This window comes from Anabrus simplex, chromosome 7, assembly GCF_040414725.1.
Source record: "Anabrus simplex isolate iqAnaSimp1 chromosome 7, ASM4041472v1, whole genome shotgun sequence".
Taxonomy (NCBI): domain Eukaryota; kingdom Metazoa; phylum Arthropoda; class Insecta; order Orthoptera; family Tettigoniidae; genus Anabrus; species Anabrus simplex.
The window spans coordinates 113,975,255-114,000,264 of record NC_090271.1 but is presented as its reverse complement, the minus strand read 5'-3'; the positions used below and the strand labels follow the sequence as shown (position 1 = coordinate 114,000,264).

The 25,010-nt window shown below is 37.5% G+C and overlaps 1 protein-coding gene and 1 non-coding gene across 5 annotated transcripts in view; both read right to left on the bottom strand.

Annotated features, from left to right (window-relative positions):
- Window positions 1-8,680: 8,680 nt before the first annotated feature.
- The window catches only part of Bmcp (uncoupling protein Bmcp mitochondrial), a 122,455-nt gene continuing 106,125 nt past the window's right edge, over window positions 8,681-25,010 (bottom strand). For all 4 annotated transcript variants that reach the window (XM_067151258.2, XM_067151259.2, XM_067151260.2 and 1 more), the window contains one exon: window positions 8,681-9,420. In XM_067151258.2, the coding sequence (XP_067007359.1) occupies window positions 9,301-9,420 (120 nt within the window). In that variant the 3' untranslated portion in view covers window positions 8,681-9,300. The remainder of the gene's footprint in view (window positions 9,421-25,010) is intronic.
- Window positions 20,761-20,837, bottom strand: TRNAS-CGA (transfer RNA serine (anticodon CGA)). The gene has a single exon. It is a non-coding gene; the product is annotated as a tRNA-Ser (tRNA).

The following is a 25,010-nucleotide window of genomic DNA, read 5'->3' as shown; positions in this document are numbered from 1 at the left end:
CATTTCATTTCATCTCATAACTGAAATACCCTATCATAAGGGCAAAGCTCCTTCGTCACTTCTTTCTCCACCTCCCGAATCTGCTCCCTGTCTTCCCAATTCATGTTTCCGCCTGTGATTGGGCCGGGGTTCAATTCCAGCCCCCCGATCACCAACAGCACAGCTACCACTGCCACCATTAATGACACCTCGCCAATCTTCCCCTTTCAATCCTTTCTTGCTGCCCGCTCTGTAGTTCTCCTCCACCTCCTCAGCCAGCTCATGATAGCCGCCCGGTACTGCTCCACTCCCACCATGACTCTCGCACTCGTCACTCTACACGTCTACTCCTGTCGCTTGCTAAGGCTAGACTCGTAATTGTTTAAGAAAAGACTAGGTAACCTACTGATAGGGAATCTACCACCTGAGTGATTGTCCTAAATGCATATCGGTGGTGATGGATGATATCCCCCTATTCTAACCAACATCAAAACAAGCATAGTTCATAAACGATCAACCGTAGCGCCTACGTTTATAGGGACTTTCTGTGTTGCTTTGGGCTGCATTATTCACCAACCCAACTACTTCCCACATGTTTGGGAATACCTAGTATAGCCTATATAGCCCAAAGATACACACAAGATTCAACCATCATTTGCTGGCAAATTGTTGAGTGTAATAGCACTGTTAGGAAAGCATCTGTTTGAAAGGGTATGATCTTTACATCCTTATGATAAATGACTTGGCAGTAAGCTCCTCTCACATTTCCGCAAAGGACAGAAGTTACAATGTTCTTCAAATGCTCTTTCATCATTTCTCAGATATTCCTTGGATTCACGTGAAAGATGTTTCAAATTTTTGTTGCCATATTTCATCTACGAGGGTGGATCAAATATAAATGGGAATTATTTTTTAAAATTTATTGCATCAACCAAAGAAAACCCACACATATAGAGAACTTTTGTACACAGTGTCCTGCCTTCGACACACATTTTCTCCTCATAGGATTGGTAAGTTTTTGATGCCGTCCTGATAGAAACAAGAGGGACGTGTGCGGAGCCAGTTGCACACAAACACACACACACTTACATCATCATTGAGTGCTATCCTCCTAGGTCTTGTTTGAGTGGTCCAAACAAATGGTAATCGCAGGGCGATAAATCTGGACTGTACAGAGGATGTTCCAGAGGTGTCCAGTGAATTTTCTCCAGTTTTCCCATGTTAAAGCGGCAGTATGCGACCTTGCATTGTCATGGAGAAAAATGACATTTCGGATCTGTTGCCAGCGTCGCTTGTTGCGATACACAGCTTTTGCTTCATCCAAAAGGCGATGTTAATAGGCTGCATTAATTGTCCTTTGTCCATGAAGAAACGACACCAGCAAAACGGTTGCAAGCACCTTTCCAGTAGATGGGCGTTTGGAATTCAAGAAGACAGATTAGGCTGAATATTCATTTATAAGACAAAGGAGTAAGGCATTGGAATAAATTATCAAGGGAAGTGTTCAATAAATTTCCAAGTTTGTTGAAAATATTTAAGAAAAAGCTAGGTAAACAATTGATAGGGAATATGTCACCTGGGCGACAGCCCTAAATGCAGATCATTGATTGACTTGATTGATACTTTCAAAATATTTCTCATCCTGATTATCACTGCTTATCATTTGCTGGTCAAATAGTGCCTAATGAATGTCATCTGGGCTGAAATATTGAAAATAATTTGTCAAAACTCTATTACACTGAGCTAGTGATGGGCAGTCTGACAGGGTCTCGAGATTTCTCGAGACTAGCACAGGCACTGTTTCTCACAAGAAATTTAGAGAGAACTTAAGAGTGTTACTGTCACACAGATGCCTACATGCATTTCAGTCATATCCCTACTGTATTTCTGAATAATAGCATCATAAAATACATTTGCAGAATGCATATACAGTGAAGCTTCATTTATACATTTTCCATGGACTTGAACAAAAAAACAGTGTGTGAAAAACATGTAACAATGTGTACCTAAAGGAAAAGGATAGAGTGGTGTACTGCATTGAAATTTATATTTTTTGGGGCAATATAAAGTTGCAGCATATAACATACACAATCCAAACTACACAGAAAAACTTCAGTTATTTTCGACAGCTGCTATGTCCCTAAATCACGATAACCCTTTGATTATTTCAGATATTATGATGCATGACATAACGTTCAATAGTTTTTAGAGCACTAACCATCTCATTATAACACACAGGAGTGTTCGGTGGCTGGCATCATAGTCATCATCTTTGCCAAACTCCTCCTGAATGCCTTCAGCAATTTCGCTCATAGTCATGGGTTTCGTAGTAATGACGTTCTCGTCAATGTCTGTGAATTCATTGAGCAATGCCCCTTCCCCCAAACTGTCCCATTCTTTATCATCTTCATCGCCAGACTTTTTGCAACTGCCAAAACCTGCTTTACAGAAACCAGTTGTGTATGGTTAATTGCGACACTCTCCAGCTGCACATGTCAAGAACGTTTCAGAACAGGTCATCACGTCGTAGTCATGCAATCCTATTGGGAAAACGCAGAGTTCTCCATGTGAGTGTTTCCTGGGTCCAAGTTAAGATACTTTCCTCGTCAGTCTCAAGGGAAAAGAAAAGGAAGGTTATTAGCCTCATGTGAACAGATCAGTCATAATACCTAAGACTCTGAACGACAAAGGTATCCTTCAAGCCAACTTCCATTATTTTATTCAAAATGACATATCTTGCTCTAGAGTCAAGGTGAAATTAAGATCTACAAAACAATCTCTGGGATAAGATTGGTTAGGTAAAGACAGAAATAAAAAATCATTCATGATGAGATATTTATTATGATAATAGGCCTAATTAAAGGTTACAAACTATAACTCTCACAAAAAATAAACACTCCTATGAATCACATTCCATCACAAAGGAGTGATGTTGTCAATAAGAACATTAGTAACTGGATATCACAATGCACACTGGTTCTGAATGAAATTTCATGCTGATCTCAACTGTTATTTTTGACAAACTTACTTTATAGTAATACTGATGAGCTGAGGATCTGCATACAGGTCCCCAATACTTATATAAGTTTTGTACATTTAGTCACATCACCTAAATTTGCAACCTGCCCTTACTACCAGCTCATTAGGAGTTATACAGGGAGAGTATTAGGAAGCTCTACTGATCAATGATATAGCCAAACTATTCCTAAATCAAACTGAAATGCAATAACAATACATAGAGTATCTTGAAAAACGGTACAATGGGTCAAAATAAACATTTCTGCATTTTGATGTAAATCAGAGAAGAAAATATGAAAAAGATGAAAATGATTTAGTTAAATGCAACAGGAAAAGTTAACAGAAGTATTACATAGTAAGAAAATAAGACAGCATGTTCTCGGAAAAACTTCTTTTTCATGAAATGTCAGTTAACAGTGGTTTCTAATAAAGTTGCAAGCTTTTGCTATAAATGATTTAAGATGAGATTGCAGATGTGAAACCCACACAATCAGTCTCTTCTGGAGGAGAAAAAGGGTTGGTGGAGATGGAATTTAGCAACCATCAAGTACAACAAAATATAAAATGCCCCTGGCAGCAATGACTAGTATATGCCTTGTGTTTGAAATAACATCAACTCTTAATTATTACTAGAGAACTATAACTGCACTTCTCTGATACTTTTATATAAAGCCAACAAAGTTACAGAGAAGCTCAAAGCAGATGCACAGCTACATAAGTACACAGCATGTCTAAAAACAGTCAGATCATTGCAGATCTTTACTACAAATATATTCCACAAAAACAATCACAAGAAAATGCTTGTAACAAACACTTCTCAGACAAATTAGTTGATAGGAGCATAGATGGTTTATTTCAGTATCAATGCAATGTTACTAGTGTGATCGTAAGTGCACTCTAATTGATATGTCATGTAAGGTGTTAGTACTTCATAATATAGACCATCCTAAGGTACATAGAATGGGACCCTATAAATTCCATTTCACTGTTTTTTAATAATTCAAGGATTCAAATATTTTGTAAAATTAAAAAGGCACAAATGCACTAATTTTTCATACATGAAAGCAACTATTACAATTTGTAAAGAATTAAAGCATTACATTTTCCCAACCCAGATCCTCTGTGAAAGGAAGGACGTTTCTCCTTAAGGCTTCCAAATATTCAGTTAACTCCCTTACGATTACTCAGCACCACTGTCACAGAGAGAGAGAGAGAGAGAAAAATCACACTCCAAACATTACATACCTACAGCAAGCATAAAATCTATGCTCTAATCAACCATGTTTCATTGTGGAGCCAGCATTTTAAAGCAAAAGAAAAAGTACATTAAAAAAGACCATATCATCAATGCCGGGACAAAACCTCCTATGTGATAATATTTTTGGAGATATACTGACCCGCAGCACATACATTATGAAGAGTGAGAATGCCTTGACAATATTAACACAATATTGCACCTTAGATGACAGAACCTTACCGGCCGAAGTTCTAAGCTAAAATATTTCACAAAGGAGGTTTTGTCCCCATTACATGAACTTTTTAACGAGTTATTTGTTACAACCAAATCATGACCAGCAGATTGCAAAAGCAACTGTCTGGAGATCAAATGAAGTTTCATCACCCACTTGTGCCTATCACCAGTCCACAGAAATCTTGAAAATATACTGTACAAGTAATTGAAAACATAACAAGTAGCCTGAGCAAATAAGGGACATGAAATATGCAAGATCAAGATTCTTATTTCTTTCCTAATTTCATTCATCATAAATATTACAGATTAAGTTACTTTAAACCCCATACTCTCAGTAAGCTAGCAGATGTCTACAGGGTCACTTAACAAAATCTCTTGGCTCATCAGATAATTATAGTATAGAAAAATATCATTTCCTTGAATAATTTTTTTTACCGTTTTCAAGCATAATTTTCCACAAACTTCCTTCAGTGTACAGAATTCTTTATAACTTTTCATATCTAAATGCAAGAATGAAGCAACAAATATCTACAGTAGTTTTGTATCCTTTTCAATAAAATGAAATAATTTATAATTATTAGATCCTTAGCAAAATAGCCAAGGTAAAAATCATATTTTATCACAGAAATCCTCATTTACCATCCTACATTCTTCTGTGAATTTATTTACTGGACATTCAAATAATGAAGTCAATATTGAACCAAAAATTTTTCCAATTAATTGTTAACAGTGGAAGTCATTATCATATGACCAGTCTTTCTTCAACTCGTCCAGGTATTTCTGGAGCTGCCTGGTTCATGCTGGATTTTGGCCAGATGTTTTAAGGCTGGATGCTCTTCCTGACAGCACATTATTTTTCAGGTGGAAATTCCAACCAAACAAGATTCCTCAGGAATCAAAGCTTATGGATTGGTGTGGAAAGCCAGCAGCTAAGTTACTACACTAATTACTTTCCCATATCCACTGAGCAGTTAACCTTGGCTGAATGGACAGTGTAGTGGCCTTCAGTTTAAAGGGCCCCGGGTTCACTTCCCAGTTGGTTCAGGGATTTTAACTTTACATGGTTAATTTCTCAAACTCAGGGACTGGGCATCTATGTTCGTCTTCATGCATATCATTTACACACAACACACTACATCACCAACCACCACAGAAACGCGCAATAGTGAGTGCACCCCTTGACATAGAATTTGTATCAAGAAGACCATCTGGCCGTAAAACCAGGCCAAATCCACAGAAAGTGCCAAGCCCATGAAATTAGGAAAAAGGCCAGTAAGAAGATGATCCATTGAGCAGTAACAGATTATGAAAGTGAGAATTGCAAAGATTATACTGTGTATGCAATTCAAGTTAAATGTTACCTTACACAGTAGATAAAATAGGGAGAGAGTGGGGAAAAGGTGCTTGCACAGATGTCGAGCAACTTAGCTCCTATCCACATGCACCAGGTTTATTATTTTATAAATAAAGCAAAGTTGCACATTTCCTCATGTCAGAATGTCAAACTGCTGATAGTGGTAGTTGCTTCAACATAGCGATTTCATTACCAGTTGCAAGAAAATCACACAAGCACAAAAGAACAGCAGACTACAGGAACTGGTTACTGCAGCATACCCACCAGCAGATTCACAATGAATTGTGTAGAAACTTTTCTCTTCAGGATACTGTAAAGTTGTTAGATGAATAACTTTAGTTTACAAATCCTCTGGGTGAAACACCTCCCACTGTTTTCCTACAACTATAACAACTTTTGTAAAAAAAAAAATGGAGGGCAGGGCCATCTTTTATGCACAACAGAATTCTGCAGGTTGAAAAATCCGATACTGTTTGAATATACCAAGAGCTATCATCTTTCATTTGCTACTAGCCTTTATTTCATTCAATTATTTCTTCTGAAATAATTTCATGCACTTTCCCCTTCTTCATTAATGATTACCCAATAATATAATAAATGAGGTGTACAACGACAAACAAAAATCATGGTGATAGTATGAAGATTCACAAGAATGCCACTTCCATTCACAACCTTCCTTTGTAGGCTTAAAACACTAAACTGTCAACAACGTACCTATACAGCAATGTACTGTGATCAACTTTACTGTCTAGTTCTGCCAATAAAACATTAGCTTTGGTTCAACTAAAAAATTTTAGTATAAAGATCTCACCTTGTACATTTCTATGAAGAAAACTTCACGCATTGTACATCTTCACAAATTACTGATATCTCTTGTATAGACTTCCTATTAACATGTAGTTATGGAATGTGGATGTTGCAATACCATAACATCTGACTGAAATTATTGTTAAATGGAATGCAGTGAAGAAGGAGCAAAGTTAACTGCATGGAAAGGTGATACTGTGATACTGTACATTGGTTGGTTTAACAAGGGGTGAGGGAATTAAAATTTAATTCAGTGTCTCACAAAAATGAGGAGGGGAAAACAAATGAGGTAGAAAATTATTTGAATAAATAAGGTTGTATAACTTCACTATAAAATATAGTCAGTAGAGGTGTATGATATACCAGTTATGTAATGCAATATTCATACAAGCAAATATATCAATAAACATCGATTGTTCTTAGAATAGCGCCTCCAATGCCAATATTCAGAGACACACATACTGACATACCGGTAATGGATGCACAATCTCCCAGAACCAAAATCTCATTTTCGTACTATTATCCTCCTCATTCTTCAAAGAGAGGATTTTCTGTCTTTTATTCTTAGTCCTAAAATTTACTTACAACCAAATAATGCCAGTAAGTAAACACCTTTTTGCATTATCAAGAAAGGTTTCTACAGAAGAATATTTGCATGATATACAGAATATAATAAATAAATAAATAAATAAATAGCAAACAGCCCCATTATGGAATCAATCTCTTCTGGTCACTATAGTGAACAGAAATAACAGATCAACATGAACAAAAATCACCTTCCCATGCCTCGTGATAAATGAATGTTAAAGTTAAAATAAACCTATCAAAGCAAAATTGGGATGCCAAAAAATTAATGGAGAAAATCTAGATTTTTTGCCATACTACAGGGTTTATTGTATAAAACATGACTGCTCGTATGCAGCTAAGCTGGCCAGCTTCCCCCACACCCACAGCCCACTTAGCTGTCTGGCTCACTTCCTGTCCTTCACTTCCACACTGCCTCCTTCCAGAACTTCAATTCATGATCCTATGAATAAGTTTGAGACTACTGGTTCAGTGCCAAAAAAACACATTTCAGTGTCTTCTGTACATACAGCAACAACATTATTAAAACTCAAATCTAACAAATGCACACATCTTAAAAATTTAAAACCAGCTGATTCTGCAGAACATGTGCATTATTTTGAGTGGTTTCTGTCATCAATCAAAATATGTTTACCGGTGCAATGCCTGTTTAGCTACGGTAGGAAGACATTTCCAGCATTTGTTATGAGGCAGGAGTTGAGTTTAGTTACTTATACTGTATGTGCAGACTTACCGATTTAAGAAGCAAATTCAGAGCACAGACCGGCTGTGGCCAGGTAGGCTGCAGATATGGGAGAAGCCAGCCAGTAGGCCTTGGCTCAGCCATGTGCGAGCAGTCAAGTTTTATACAGAAAACTCTGTATACCTACATCATTAAAATTCAGTTGTGAACTTGCACTCCAGAGGATATTCTTACCCTCCAATTACATTAAAAAGTCCTGTTATGCCTATAATCCATACAATACAGAATTCAGGAGACTCAACATTATTCACAGTTTCATACGTTGGTTTTCCCTTTCATTAGCATTACAGATGACTGGTTCAGACTAGTATTTCCTATTGTCACATATGGCTCAGAGTCCTGGACTGTAAATGTTGCATACCGTAGGAGATTCAAAGCTTTTGAGGTAGCATACTGTCAGAGAATGCTACAAATATCAAGGGTAGTAAAAAGAATGAAGGACTCAATTCTGAAGGAGCTAAGAACTGCCCCAAACATGCCTACTCCCAAACATCCAAAGGAAAATATTGACATTTTTTGGCCATGTCATCAAGCATATCAATCAGGACAAAACTGATAGTAAACAGCTGAGGGAATGAGCTCCAAACTGGCACAATGACCAGATAAAGAGTTTGACAAATCTACCACTTGGAAGAATAATGAACACAGCAGAAGACTGTGGTATACAATGGAGTATCGCTCACAGAATTGCGTGAAGGGCCACAATGTTCTAAATCAAACCACAACCAAGAAGAATACTGTATATACAATGCAATGAAAAATTATTTATGGTAAACTAACAGATAAGTACCATAAACTGATGTAAACTTAAATAATGAAAGTTGCTAATATGTCTTACTTGCTTCTAATGATTGGTTTTGTAAAAATAAATACACAATTTATAAACAAAAAGCACAAGTAGGAACTTCATCTGATAAATAATCTCTATCTTTCATACATTAATCCTTAAAATATTAGTAACAAGTTCCAGTACATTTCATTCAGTAACTGAAAAAAGTTCAGTCCTTCACAGATCCTCCAAAAATAATGAAGATAACCATTAGCTTCAGAGTCACAACACTACACTATTTTAACTTCATGTACAAGCTTATCACAATGCTAGCTTCACAATGACTAGAACAAAAATCATACAACAGTAATATTAAACTTCGAAGAAAATATGGGACCAGAAAGGAATTGCCATGTTTAAATTCTTACGTAAATCTTCAAAAGAAGGCAACAATTCAACATATTACTCAAAGATGAGCACTAGGTAACAATATGTTACAATAAATAAAATAAAACCAGATCTTAAAACATGCATAAATGCATATACAAACAATGCAGACTATGGAGAACACGTTCTCAATAGAGTTGCTTCAGTTGTTCATATGTGATGAAGAATATTATATTCCAAGGTCCCATTCTAAACCAGGTAGGAATAAAGCCCTTATAGAGGGCCATAACACCTTCATTCTTCACAGTCTGAAACAAGAAATAAATTATCCTCATCTATGTGTAAATATAAACATTTTAATCAAGGCAAATGCTGTAATGCCATATTCAACCCAATAAAAGTAAATATTGAAGAACTGAGTTATAATAGCCTTATGATTTAATTCCAGTTGAAACACTATTAACTGCCTGGAAATCATGATGTTTTGCTAAGACCTCAATTTGCTTCCTGATCTAAAAATGCTGAAAAGTTTCCATTAAATTCTGTTCAATTGATGAAATGCTACCCTCATTAATCATGAACACATAAAGAGACCTGAAAAAGTCTGGACCAAAGTAAGAAAGAGCAGAATTTTGTATCAACAGCAAGAAGACCGTACAGCCAGCGCCTCAACATCGAGTCATAGTTAACGATTTTCTCCTCCTGTGTTAATGATTACTTAGATTCAAAAAAATGTTACAAAGGATGTTCCACCAATCAACACTGTATAAGTACAATATCAATATTTGTGTACCAGTTTTGGTCCCTTTGGGACCATCTTCAGCTCAACATACATGAGAAAGGATGTGAAAGCGTGTTTGTCAAATGCTTTCTGTAATTTCATGTATGTTGAGCTGAAGATGGTCCCAAAGGGACCAAAATTGGTACATAAATATTAAATACTGATAGTGTACTTACATATTGTTGATTGGTGGAACATCCTGCATAATATTTTTCTAATCAACACAGTGTGTCAGTCATCACCATCATCATCATCATCATCATCATCATCATCGGTTTGCCCTTCCAGCGAGCCGGGTAGGGTATTTGAAAACGAGCGTCTTCCAAAGTTGCCTATTCAAAAAGATTTTGTTGTCCATGACAGATTCCCAATCCCATCCCCTTCTCTCCATGTCTTCCCTCAGTTGATCCATCCATCTTCTTGGTTTTCCAGCTGGTCTTCTACCTGTTATTCTCTTTTCCACATAAGCACATGGTAACCTTGTACTATTCATCCATTTAACATGCCCAAACCATTTAAGTCTAGATGACCCAAGTCTTTCCTCCATCGATTCATTTAGACATAGGTTAGATGGGATCTCATCATTTTTCACATGATCAAGTCTTGTCTTTTGGAGGACAGTTCTAAGAAAATTAATTTTACAGGCTTGAATCCTACTACAATCCTTTGATGTTTGTGTGCAGGTTTCCAGAGAATATGCAAGGATGGGAATAAAATATGACTTGTACAGGATCATTTTTGTTCTTTGTGGGACCTTCTCATCCCATAGTAGGTGTCTAACGATACTGTAAAAGTTAGAGCCTTTGGTTACTCTTATTTCTATCTCAGCTCTATTATTACTAGCCTTCAACTTGGTGGTCCTGTATTTTTATGTTGCATTCTGTATTATGTCTGCTGATTTTCAATGCTACTGTTTTTGATGGGTTCAATTTCATTCCATAATCATCAAACATCTTACACCAATCATTCAGATTATTTTGCACTCCCTCCTCTGTTTCATCCCATATTGCCACATCGTCTGCAAACACTAGAGCCTGAAGACCTTTATTACCTTTTCCTTTTAGTTCCTTTAAAATGGTATCCATGACTGCTACGAATTGAAGAGGTGATAAGGTACTTCCCTGTTGTGTCAGTAAATGACCCAATCCCCTATGGTGACCAATGGCTTTGAGCAGATAAGTTTTCTCAGGTGAAGCAATGGTCCCCTCAGTGCAAGAAATAACAATGGAGCCCGTCGAGCAGTGTCTGACCTCAGGTTAGGGGCTGCTGCAAGAGGCACTTATACTCCATGTTAGGAGCGGCCTGATCTCCTGCTGGCAGTAGCTCTAAAAAGCCCTTGGGGGTGGCGAAACAATCTTAATTAGAGCCTCAAATGAAAATGGCACTTTTAAAATCAGTCTTGAAAAAGCCTAGGGCATTCCTTGGAAGCAATGTTCTGATTTTATGCTCGGGGAACAGAGATGTGGGCGACCACTAGAGAACGTTATGAAGTGAGAATTAACCTCAATATCACTGACTAGAAATTCAGAAGAGGTGACTGATAGCTAGAGGAGAATCTAGCTATGATGGGATTGAGTAAGGTTAAGTGGAGAGAGAAAGGAAAGAAAAAGTTGAGAAGGGATACACTGTCTACTGGAGTGGAGGACATACAGCAAAGAATGGAGTGGCGATATTAACCAACGAGATCTTAGATGAGTATGTAAAGTGGACTACATCTATATATATAAAATAAGAGTTTTGTCTGTACATTGCTCAGAATTTAAAAAGGGTCGTATTTCTCTATCAGTCGTGTCCAGAGTAACAAGGAAATGCACTTTTTAATTTCCCATAATTTCTGTGTGTCTGTACGTACGTATGTATATATGTACACGCATCATGAGAAAAGAGCTGAAGAGAATTTGATGAAAATCGGTATACAAAGTTGGGAAATAAGTCGCTACAATCTAGGCTGTAAATAATTTTATTTACACTGATTGAAATCGTAGTTTAGGGGAAGGCCTAAAATTTAATTCTCTAATATTTGTTATTAGTGGCCACATCTTAATGAAAATCGATGTGCAAAAATTGGGGTAATAAGTCGATATAATCTAGGCCATAACTAATTGTATTCTCGCTGAGTGAAATGATAGTTTAGGGGAATGCCTAAAATTTAATTCTGAAATATTTATGTTATTAGTGGTTGTATCTTAATGAAAATCGGTATGCAAAGTCTGGGAATAAGTCGCTATAATCTAGGCCATAAATAATTTTATTCACGCTGAGTGAAATGGTAGTTTAGGAGAAGGCCTAAAATGTAATTCTCAAATACTTATGTTATTAGTGGTTGTATCGATAAATACTACATAACTTACAGTCAGATAGTAATAAATTTCTGATCATTTATGTCTTATACATTGTTATCGTCCCGGCTATGATCACAGATATATTCATGAATTTGGATTTTTGTTACTAAGTCCACATCAGCGCAGAGTCACGAGAAAATGGGTAAACAGAATTCAATGAAAATCAGTATGTAAAGTTGCAGAATAAGTAACTACAGTCTACACTATAAATAATTATTATATAAGAAACCCCTAATATCACAGAGTCAGAAGAAAACTAAATGTGAAGGCCTACAATATAGAAAGCTCATAATTGATCATCAGTAACATTACATTGACCATTGTTGCTGTGATATGCTTTGTGTCTTCTGTTGCCACTCATCTCCAATAGATAGGGTTACTGCTGCGTACCGAGTTTTTTATTTTATTTGCTTTACGTCGCACCGATACAGACAGGTCTTATGGCGACGATGGGATAGGAGTGTGAAGGAAGCAGCCTTGACCTTAATTAAGGTACAGCACCAGCATTTGCCCTATGTGAAAATGGGAAACCACGGAATACCATCTTCAGGGCTGCCAACAGTGGGGTTCGAATCCGCTATCTCCCGGATGCAAGTTCACAGTTGCGCGGCCCTAACCACACGGCCAACTCGCCCGGTCGTACCGAGTGTAACAGGCAGGAAGTAGCTGGGGAGTTTGATAACTTTCTTCTTTAGCATGCCATTCCTCTGGTTTATAAATTTTCTGATGCTACTGTACGTAACACACTGGTTCATCATAGAATTCAAGCTATTCAATCCCTACTCTGAGCCACTGATTGGAATGAGCAGTGTGCATATTTAACGGAAGAATGGCAGAGGAGTGTTCACGGCTGTCTGCGGCCTCATCATTCTAGCTCAAACTTTGGACTGTTAAGATCGGCACTGTAGAACTGGAAAATTTATAATGTCCAATAACGGACTATTTATATTGGTATTATAAATTTGCTCATTCAGGACAAATATTTCAGATTCCCTATGGGAATCAACATCTATATCAACTGTAGAACTGTTCGTTAAAATTGAGAAAACATGCAGTTTTTCATTTGATAAGAGTATTTTATGTGATAACATTGCTTTTAATCACTACATTCCTACTGACGTTTTTGTAATGACCCATGTTGACTTCAGTTAGAAAAACCACGAAGTCAGTCTTTCTGAGAATCCCGTAGCGAAGCACAGGTACATCAGCTAGTACAATAGTAAAGATACAATTAAGGACAGAGAATGGAGTACAAGATTTCATTCAAGTGTATGTACCACAGACTGGATGCAATGCAAAGATATGGACTAACATTTGGATACACTGGAGAGATAAATAAGGATGTGAAAGTGACCTATGGAGGACTTCAATGCAATGGTAGGATGCAACAGAAAAGGAAAGGAAGAAGTAATTTGACCTTTCAGATATGGAAAGAGGAATGAAGAGGGAAAGAAGTTGGTGGATTTTGGTGTGAGAAGTGGGTTATGTGTGGGCAATAATTGGTTCAGGAAGAATAATAGTAGAAAGCTTACAAGACATGGATGGGGAAACAGAACTAAAACAGTAATTGATTAGTTATTGGTGAAAATAGCAAATCATAGACAGCTGTTAGATGCAACAGCCTTGCTAAAAGTACCTTTTGATAGAGACCACAGATTAGGGGTAACAATGAGAGTAGGAAAAATAGTAAAAATGAAAGACATAAGGGAGAAGAAAATAAAAGGATGAAAAATTAAAAGATATGAAAGTAAAAGAAAAATTCCAATATAAATTGATACAACACATACGTGGAGAGTGGAATGAGACATGTATATGGCCAATACATCTGGTCATATAGATTTTGACTCCATCTCTGAAGTCATGCAGGTATTGGACTCTCCAAGGGCCACCATATCAAGTGTACTGTATATACATGTGGATTTGGGCAAAGCCACAGCCGTCCAGATCAACTGTCATGGTGTAGATGCATTGATGACAGGGTTTACCTTTGGCTAGCTCAGATTGTAAAAGCGGATGGATGGGTAACAGTGCAGCAGATCACTGATCAATTCAGTGCTGGACAATGACGTGATCAGCTATACCATCCAAAACTATCTCCTCACAATGGGATACAGAAGCAAGCATCCCATGAGGATACCTCAGCTCAACACCCATCACAAGGCACGACGAGTGACATGGGCAAAGAAAAACCACCATTAGACAGTCAAAGCATGGAGAAAGGTCACCTATATAGACGAATCGAGGTACCAGTTGGTACAAGCTCATGGCTGTGTACGAGTGTGTCATCAACCATATGAGGCAATGGATTCCTCTTCCCAGCAGGGTACCATTCAAGTGGCTATGCTTATGCTGGCTGTATCCTCGTGTTGGGACTGTTCAGATGGGGAAAGCGACTGGATTAGAGTTTGTCGCCATGTGGAAAAATATGAAAATAAGTACTATGAATGGAAGGAACTAGTAGACGAGAGAATAGAATCCATCATAAGAACTAATGACAATGATGACAGCAGCAGTGACAGTAGAAGTGAACCTAACAGAAGTGATAGCAACATGTCCGGAATGGAATCCTTAGATGATGATGATTAGCGACTGCATAGTGATGACTTTTAAGTGAAGATCTAAATGATAATCATTTAATTAGTAGTGATACTAAACTAAATCGTTAGATAATTACGGTATTGTTCCTTTTATTATACATTTCTCTCTCTCTATCCTAGTAGTCAACATCCAAAATAAATTACAGTACATAGTGATTATCTGAAGAATAAATTGGTGAGTTGCTGTGAACATTGAGTGTACTTCTGACGACTGATGGATAATGTCCAACAAGGAGATTAGCAGGTGACACAGGACAGAGTGCAAAAATGAAGTGAGGAAACTCGGTCTTCAGCTTCTTAGGATATTTGTTCAAGGGCCATTTGTTTTGAGGCAATAACTTACCGTATTTCTCCGAATCAAAGACATTTTCCCTCAGAATTTCATGTGAAAAATGAAGGGGCGTCTTGTATTTGCAACCTAACAGTAATGAACATCACTGGCAGCACCAATGGTAACCACGCTGCTTCCCTTCAACCCCTGCATGCACGCATAAAACTTGTTGACCAACATGTCTCTTCATTACACATTGCTAGCCAGGGCAGCTGGTTGTACAGTGCCTTTGTGTAACGTCACTGGTTCTCGGAAAATAGTGAAGAGAGAATGACATTCTACTAAACTCTACAAACATGTTTCTCAAATCGACAGAATGGCATCAAAACACTACTCTCTTGAGCTAACTGCAAGGTCGACCATAATGTACTTCCGAGCCCCAGCTGCATAGGAAATGTCATTCGAATTGGAATAGCAAGGATGCAACCCTCCGAATTATTAGAAAGACCACGACTAAATGGCAGAGTTATAATGCGTCTATTATACCTGACGTTTCGTAAAAGTAACAATTTTATAGACAGCAGTAATATTTTCGGGATGGATCATCGCATTGTAGAAACATGTGGAACAGGTAATGCTGGCAAATTTTAAACAGGTTCTAGTCGATATTATGAAGCCAATTTTAAGTTAATAGTTATTTAATACGCAGAAATGAATAATTGTGCAGCCACAAGAAAATACAGCATAACTAAAGGCCGATTCCAGGCATCGCGTGTTTCCATTTGTACATTTCTTTTTAACATATATATGAAACTTGCCACCTAAACAAATTGAGATTAACGCCTAATAACGTCTAGATGATATTTAATAACCCCCACAATTTTCATTGTTATAAACCTGATGCATGCGATTTTATAAACTTTTAAAGGTAGCAATCGGTGTGTATATACGGGACGGACTTAACTTCGCATACCTTTACGTTTTTTCTAAATTCTGTGAATGGTGGTAACTTTTATTAGTAATGTCAATATATTGTTTACAAGAAGGACAAATGTACATTTTGTGAAAAAAACAAATGTGTAAGTTGCGTAATGTCTGCGTAATATATTTAAAAGCAATCATCGCGTGTTTACTTGACAGCGTCATGGGATTACACATGCGAAACTGCACTATGGCGACATGGCATGAGGGGCTTCTTTAACTCTGCATCAAATACGATCAATGAATGATCAAATGTATATTTAATATTGCAGCAAGTAATAATAAATAAGGGGCGAGATGGCGCAACAGTCAAACTGCTTGCAACCATCAAGACGGACTGGGTTCGAGTCCCGATTAATGCATCTATGATTTTCGACGTGAAAGTCACGTCCGGTGGTTCCGATTTCACGTAAAATATGAGGTTCAGTCGCTTATAATAGTGTGTTTATCGGTTACGTAAAACTACAAGCTTCCTTCCTCTCAATAATAATAATAATAATAATATTAATAATAATAATAATAATAATAATAATAATATATTAATTACAGGTACTGGTACGGACATATGGCCTACCAAAGTGTTTTTATGAATTGTCACGCATTTATTTAACACTAATAACAGTGAATGTAAAATGAACTAAAATATTTAAAAATATCTGGACATTCAACGTTTACCAGTACGTAGCCTACAGTTTGAATGAAAGGTTGATCAGAAAAAAATATAAAATGAAAAAACAAATTATGTTCAATCTGCTTCTGGTATAGACTCATCAAAATACCATTTCGCACGTGTAAATCGAGGCACTGGTAATTTTCTTTCGATTTCATTTTCATTTAAAAAGCCCTTGTCTTTCGTCGGTGGTTCACAAAATAGTTTAGCTTCGTCGTTGCACTTGCAAAAATTGGTTACAAAATAAACATCACTTTCAGCTATGGTACAAACATAATACTTGGAACGTTTCTTTCCGCTGTATTTTCAGTGGACGAAGTCTCCCACTTCAAAAGTCGTATCACGAGGTGGATTTTTATCATCTGCTTCGATCTTGTAGTCTGGATGTAGAGAGTGTGTGGTAGTTGTTTCTGAATAATAATATTTTCTTGCCTGAACTATGTATTTTTTTTTAATGACGCCACATAGTGAAAATCGTGTGTTCCTGGTACTGCACAGATATAGGCGAAGCAGCTTTTCAGAAGGGGTTTACTCCTTTCAACATCTTCAGAAGGAACAAATATAACACTGTGTTTGGTGAATTTCTTTTCGCTACTTCCCGACATCGTGCACGTTTATAAGGTCTCTTTTTGCACTAGAGCAACAGTCAAATTACGTTTTAGTGTTCCGCCAACACTGTCAACAGCACCTTTCCCGTGACCGGATGCAAAAAAATTCCCAGTTACATTCAATCCAAAAGTTTCCTTAAAAAACGTTAGGTTTGCGAACATGAACCTTTGCTTGAACTGGCTCGCCGCCCCATCTGAGAAGATAAACACACTTGTGATTTCTGGTCGTTTTTCCTTGATGTCTTAATACTCTGCTTAAAAATGAGTGCGTGGCATATTTGTCATGCTCCATATGGTCAGACATAATCACATATGAAGCGTGATTTCCTCCAGCAAACCACGCAACAGGAGTAAATATCGTAATTTGTCGGTAATACCAATAACAACTCTGAATTTCATCTTGTGGAAGAATAGTGAAATTCTCCGCAAAATCCACTTGCAAAACCATTGAATTTTCAATCGTTTGTTTTTCTGCACTTCGAACATTTTGCTTTGCATTCTTTTAAAAAATGTGCGTTTCATAAACAAGGGACACGATTTTACTATTTTATCAAAACACTCTTGAACTGTGCCAGATTCTTGAATTTGGGATACATGCTTTTCATCATCACTTTGCCACTGGTACCACTCAATTTCGTCTCCAGCATTCCTGTACACACGGCTCCATGCGACGGGGAACTCCCCGGCTGCGCGCTCGCAAGAACGTCATAAACATGCAACGTATTTTACTGTCAGCTTCGTATGAATCCATTTGAAATTTTAAATGAATGATATAGCAGTTTGAAGGGGTGTACAGTATTGGCTTTGCATACCAAATGTTATTTAAATTGAGCCACGCACTTTTCGTATACAGAAACTTTTATACCTTTTTCGTTGCGTGTTTACACGCCTGCAGCAATAAATTTGTCGCCTTATTATACCTAATATAAACTGTTAATAACCTAAATAAGTACTTTACTATGAAGAGAAAGAGCATTAGACGTAACATTTTTTTAATTATTTTGATACCTTTTCATCATAATAAACAGTAATTCCTAACACATTGAGAAATGCCAAATGAATTTAAACTGCACATAAAGGTTCAATTAACCACACAATTAAAAACAGAAAGACATCAATGAATGAATACATATCATAAAATAAATAAAATTTAATGTTTTATCTATCATAAAAACTAATTGTTGAGTTTTATTTTAACCTTTTACATTTTTCCTTCTTGGGTTGAAAATTCTCTGGAATCAGCCTAAAGCCAATGTTCGGCGTTGGTACGAAGACAAAGATGGTCTACAAATGCATACTGTACAAGAAAGGCATTCAGTGGCCTGCAACAAGGACGCTTTAAAGACGTCGAACATGAAATTGTGAGGTTTGTGCACGAAAAACGCAAGGTCGGAATGGCCATAACACAAGATGCGATACGAATGCAGGCTCGCAAAGCAGAATTTCCTGAACTTTCAAAGGCTGTATCAGATACCTCTAATGAAAACGATTAAGGAACTAGGTATGATTTACATTATACTTCTGTATTTTTTCCTCAAATTAAATTTGAAATTCATTACAAATAAAATTATTTCACAAAGCACTTTTTAAGCCTGACAAACTTTTTGAAGGAAAAAGTGGGGGTCGTCTTGAATTTGGAGAAATACAGTATTTTTTCACAATTTCTTACTGTTAGCTGAAGATGATTCCATACAGATCAAATCGTGTTCAAACATTAAAAAAAACTATTTATTGTAACAAAATAGTTGGACAATATTGTATTGAAGAGGTGGACCTGTTTTTGCTCCAAACTTTACTCAAGCTCTCCACCACCAAATCTAATACTTGGTTCCAGTACGAATTGTGTAAGAACAGAGGAAGTTGACAGACAATACTGCCATGGGTAGTTATGACAAATTCAATTTTGAAGACTACTGCTAGCAGGAAGAGCCACAAGGGGCATTAAGTTTCCCTCAAGGACAAGTGTTAGTAATTAACGAGGTAGGCAAGGACGGCATAATCAAAATTTCAAAGAAGTAAATCAATTGCCATTTGGGCCATTCCAACTTTGCTGTGCAACAATGTTGGTAGCCATGGGAACCATCATGGAAGACACATGCATTGGGTAGGTTCTGAAAGGCATCAGCTAACAACCAGACAAGAGAACTGTCTCATCTGACAACCAGCAACGAACCCAGCAACACTGCTGGCCTCCGTTCAGAGACATATCCCATCCTGCCTGTATAATCCTGTGGCGACCTGTATGATATGATGCATCTTGCAGAATATGATCTGTGTTTTCACCATCCCTTATATCATCTCCTATTACTACCTCAACAGTGATGATTTTGTTTGAGCAGGTGAAGTACTGGCAGGTGGTGTTTAGTGATAAATCCAGGTTTTGTTTAGATATGGACACTCACTAAATCTGAATATGCAATATCTCAGGAAACTCAAATACAAGGTGAAGTGGCACATAGATGGTATAATGGTGAGGTGATGTCACTACCTATGGTTCCTGGCCCCTCTAGTAGTGATGCAAGAAACATTATGAGCACAGTGGTATACCATATTCACTCACGTATTACACCCCTCCTTGGCTTCTTGAGACGAAGAAAATGAAAAAAATCTTGCATACAATGTAATTCGTCAGAGAAGAACAATGATTCTGCTTTGAAGCAGGTACAAGCCTTATGCAGCTCTGATGACATCACACAAATTTGTGAATAGTTTCGTCCGTATGACCCACGCAATGAAAACACGTGTCGAAGTCATGCGGTACATCTGTGTTTCATAGTTAAATAATGTCCGCCTCCGTAGCATAGGCCTACTGCAACTCCGATGACGTCTCGCAAACAGGTGAATAGTTTCGTGTCCGACCCGTGCATTACAAGCATGCATCACTCCTGTATGTGTGTCTGTGTTTTGTAGTTAAGAATGTCTGCCAGCGTAATGGTTAGCACAATTAGCTGCCGATCTCGGGAGCCTGAGTTCAATTCCTGGTACCGTATTGCCAGAGATTTACGAATGGCAGGAAGGTTGATTTGCAGTAAAAATGGTGCATGAACTCCCTTCCACTGGGGGCCTGTATAAAAAAAGAGAGAGCTGCACCACCTCGGGATGAGTAAACACGTTTATTTTAGTTAAGAAATATTCACGATTGTTAGGCCTATTAATATAGGCAGGCGAGATAATTAACAAAGTGATTGTTTAATATCTCGTTACTCGGGCCAATATAGGGTTTTTTGGGAGAGAAGTAGGTTTAAAATGTGATAAAAACAATCGAATCACAATTGTTTTACTCGCCAACATACCTAACAAATAGTAATAATATTCAAAACAGACTTTCAACGTATTAGGTCGTGTTACGTACATGTAGTACGTGTTGAAGAGATGTTAAGTACAGAACAAAAATGGCCAGCCGGACACCAGTGGGATCCGAACCCACAACCTCCCGATTTCGCGTCGGTTGCTCTACCAATTGAGCTATGGTGGCCTAGGCCATCTTTGTTCTGTTTGAAAGGATCTGAGCTACAGGTCTGGCACTGCTGCTAGCACACTGTAGAGTGCGTTTAAGTCGCCCTGTAGCTCAGATCCTTTCAAACAGAACAAAGATGGCCTAGGCCACCATAGCTCAATTGGTAGAGCAACCAACGCAAAATCGGGAGGTTGTGGGTTCGGATCCCACTGGTGTCCGGCTGGCCATTTTTGTTCTGTACTTAACATCTCTTCAACACGTACTACATGTACGTAACACGACCTAATACGTTGAAAGTCTGTTTTGATTACAATGCGGTCGTGAAAATTCAATATTCATCAGTAATAATATTGTTTTTTCATGTCCCCACTTATTTTCAATGATTTTCAGAGAGCCAAACAAAACATACTAGGGTATGCGTTAATAAAAAATTAGACACAACGAACGTACGAAATTAAACATTATGATAATAAAACGCATTACTGCCACACCTGTAGATATCCATAAATGCGGCAAACTTTCCTGTTATTTATTTTTATTTTTTTCCGTCGTGGAAATTTTGTCACTATCCGGGCGATAGCATGCCCAACCTAAACAATGCTGTCTTTCTTATATCATTTACAGCTGTTTTGGTAAATCCTGATGTGATAAATGTAGAGAAAAAGCATGAAATATACCTAAAAATAAGGGTCTGGCTTTCAACAGCTGCAGTTATAAAAAGAATGCTTCCATTCAGCATGTATTACATTCGGAAATACAACTCGCAACATACGCTAGTTATAAGCTGGTGTTTTGGCACGCTTTCAACACCACTGCTTTATTCAGATGGAGTGGCTTCTGCTACACATACAGCAGCTGGGAATATCAGAGACCATCTCCAGAAAACATTTGGAAATAGCTTCACACAGTTTGATCTCTATAGTCTGGAACAAAACTATTTTCAAAAGGTTCAAAAAGACGCGACCTAGAATGTTCTCGGTCTTGATTGCAGTGCATGGCTGACGAGAAGATGAGTGAAGATGACATCACTTGGAATAACGACACACCAGTGGTAGGGAAGTTAGCGGCGCAAGACAATGAAAATGAAAATAGTGATTAGGTTTACTGTGTGGTAGGCCTACTGCTCAACTGACAGAGACAAATGACTAGGCATTGAGTTAATTTGTATCAATACTACATAATATGATAATACGATATCCTTGTCCCTTTTCTCTATGGGGTCAAGTATGAAGCGAGACAAATTTTTGCAGCAAGTTTTTAGGACCGTATGCCCTTTCTGACGTTAACCTCATCGGAGGAATTAGCGAGATGAAACGAATGACGTGATATTATGAGTAACTAAAATGGTTTATATTTGAGGCGTCCAGAAGCAAAACTCTGAGTGCACCAGTACATTTTTTTTTTCAGGAAACACGAAAAACGTCTTACTTCCTTCGGCTTGGAGATATGCAAAATTCTTTTTCATTGTAGATTTATATTCATTTAAGGACTATTTTTATGGCAATCTTTAAAATATTGGGGTTTTATTTTTTTAGTTATTACCTAAAATTGTTTGGATTCACCGAGTTTTGCTCCTGTTTTCATGGATCTAGGTAGGTTTGCTTCTGTAGAGATATTATCACAACGTAATTTAAAAGAAGATGCCTTAATGCTGGTTCAAATGACAAAATAAATTATTTATTGACTACAAGTAAGTGTGATTACATAGTATATGACATCAAATGATAGTCTGCAAGAAGTAAAAAGGCTGCAACCTTGCAAGTCCTGTCCTGTTCCATCGAAATTACACAGGCAATTCATTGTCTTCTGGATGAATTTTAAACTCTGAGTCCTCCTCTGCATTGTTCACAGCTGTTTGAGAATCCATCAGATTCTTATAGAAAACAAGATCTTCGTTTTCTTCCCAAGTCTCCCTGAAATGCTTTCTAAGCAGAAAATCAATGTCCCTAACTTTCACTTCCTTTCAGGCTCTTCCAATCTGGATAACATTAGGCTTCATAGACGAGTAGGCTTTGCCACGTCTGCATATCCCTCTCCATTCACCAGCGTCCATTCTGTAGGCCACTTCACCTCTTACTAGTTCGTTTCCATGTTTACTCCTGGTGATCACAACCCTTTTTACAGGAGCAAATTTGAAGTGACACTGACCACAGGGCTTGACAACATCAGCAACTGCATCTTTCCAACACCGATTGACGACATCTGCTCCCAGCTGGAAAACTATTCCGTGATCCTTGAATACTTCATGGTACTCACTTGGTAATATGACAGTAACTTTCGACCTGAGAACTTTTTCTATTCGACCAAAAATTCTATCGGGTGGTAGAAAAGAATGTCCAACCATTGGATAGAAGATCTTCACCCGTTTCACACTGACAGGAGCCTCTTGTGTTAGCCAAAAGCACAGCATACCCAGCATTGTCTGGTTCTTGTTTTACCCTACACAGCTGTCCAACATTAGGTGGATGGTGTGGATGCCATTCAAATCTGTTGATGTTAACCTGTGATACACACAGGAGACAATTTCATTAGATCCCTTTGCAAAATCGGTTTCTTTCCAAGTGTAAATAAATCCATTTCCCTGGTTTTTCCACACACCTGATGGGCCTTGGCAGATCCTAAAATTGTACACATACATTTGGCGTGTACAATAAGCACTTGGATCTTGCAACTTAGGCAATGTAAGGTTTTTCTGGCAATCAAATGTGAAGGTTATTTCACCATTGTCCTCAACTTTCAGTTCATCATAAAAAGCTTTTGCCTTAGCTTTGTGCACAAGCTCAGAACTAACATCCATGGAGAAAAAAGCTTGTAAAATAGCATTATTCAAACGCAGGACACAGTGTGTATTAAGCTAGTTTTGCACCTGCAAACCACCTTAAGTAATGGCGCATTGTCAGGATACACCAACTTCTGCTTCTTTATGACGAAAATGGATTCACTCAGTTTTGCTTTGCAAACAGATGTGGATACACACACTTTTGCATCTGTAGGCTGTTTTCGGGGTGCAATTTAAAGCAGACGGAAGCAGTTTTGCTTCAGTTTTAAGGGTCTAATCAACAGATGACAGCATAGAGAACAAAATGTTGGCAACAACTCATTTTCGAGCAAAAGTGGATTTACTGCATTTTGCATCTGGACGCCTCATTTATACGTAGGTCTAAAAGTAGTATTCACGATTTATTGACTTTTTACATTTAGAAATACTGCCTTACAATGAAAATAGCCCTTATAACTCAAATACATAAGTTTGTTAAAGAACAGTGTAGAATGTACAATTTATAGCTCTTTATAGCCTAGAAGTCATGTGTCCACTACATAAAATTTGAGATAATCTCATACTGGACCCCCCTTTGCTTTTTTTGGCTGTAAAACTGTGGAAAAAAAGGGTCTAATACGCGAGTGAATATGGTATTCCGGTAATTCTACAACCAGATGTGCCTCTCTGCCTGAACCAGCTCCTAGGACTACAATATGTTTGGACTACATATGCTGAACAAAGCAAGGTGTGTGAGGCTGAACATTGTCTTAGAGTTTAGTAATTTATCACTACAGGCGTGTGACAAGTTGTTTAGTTTGTGAGGGTGAGACTACAATAACTTGGCAATATGTGCATACTGTCTAGTTGTGACGCCATGTCCTATCACCTGGAATTTTTTTTACCTCAATGGTGGACTATACCTTAGGTATATGTATACAAGCACAACTAAAACAAAATTAAATTTAATATATTTTAATAATTGAGTATAATTGGAAAAGAGAAGCCAGGTGAATATAGATGGAGAACAGTTAGAGAATGTAGAACAGTTTACACATCTGGGTAGCATTATTAATAGATGTAATGAAATCAACCCTGAAATTAATATCAAGTAACAGACTAAGTAAAGGTACAACATTTTATCAAGTCAGAGAGCTTTTATGGGATGACAAAGTGCCCAAGAGAACGAAATTAACATTATATAAACAGTATTTCATACCAATTGTAACATACGGACTAGAAACGCTGGTAACTAATGAGAGACAAGATAGTAAGATCCAAGCAGTAGAAATTAAATTTTTAAGAACATCAGTTAAAATGACAAGAGATAGAATTCAAAATATTACAGTCAGAGAAGAGCTAAATATAGAACCGTTAGTACAGAACATACAGAAAGCAAGACTCAGATGGTTCGGACATGTAAAAAGAATGGG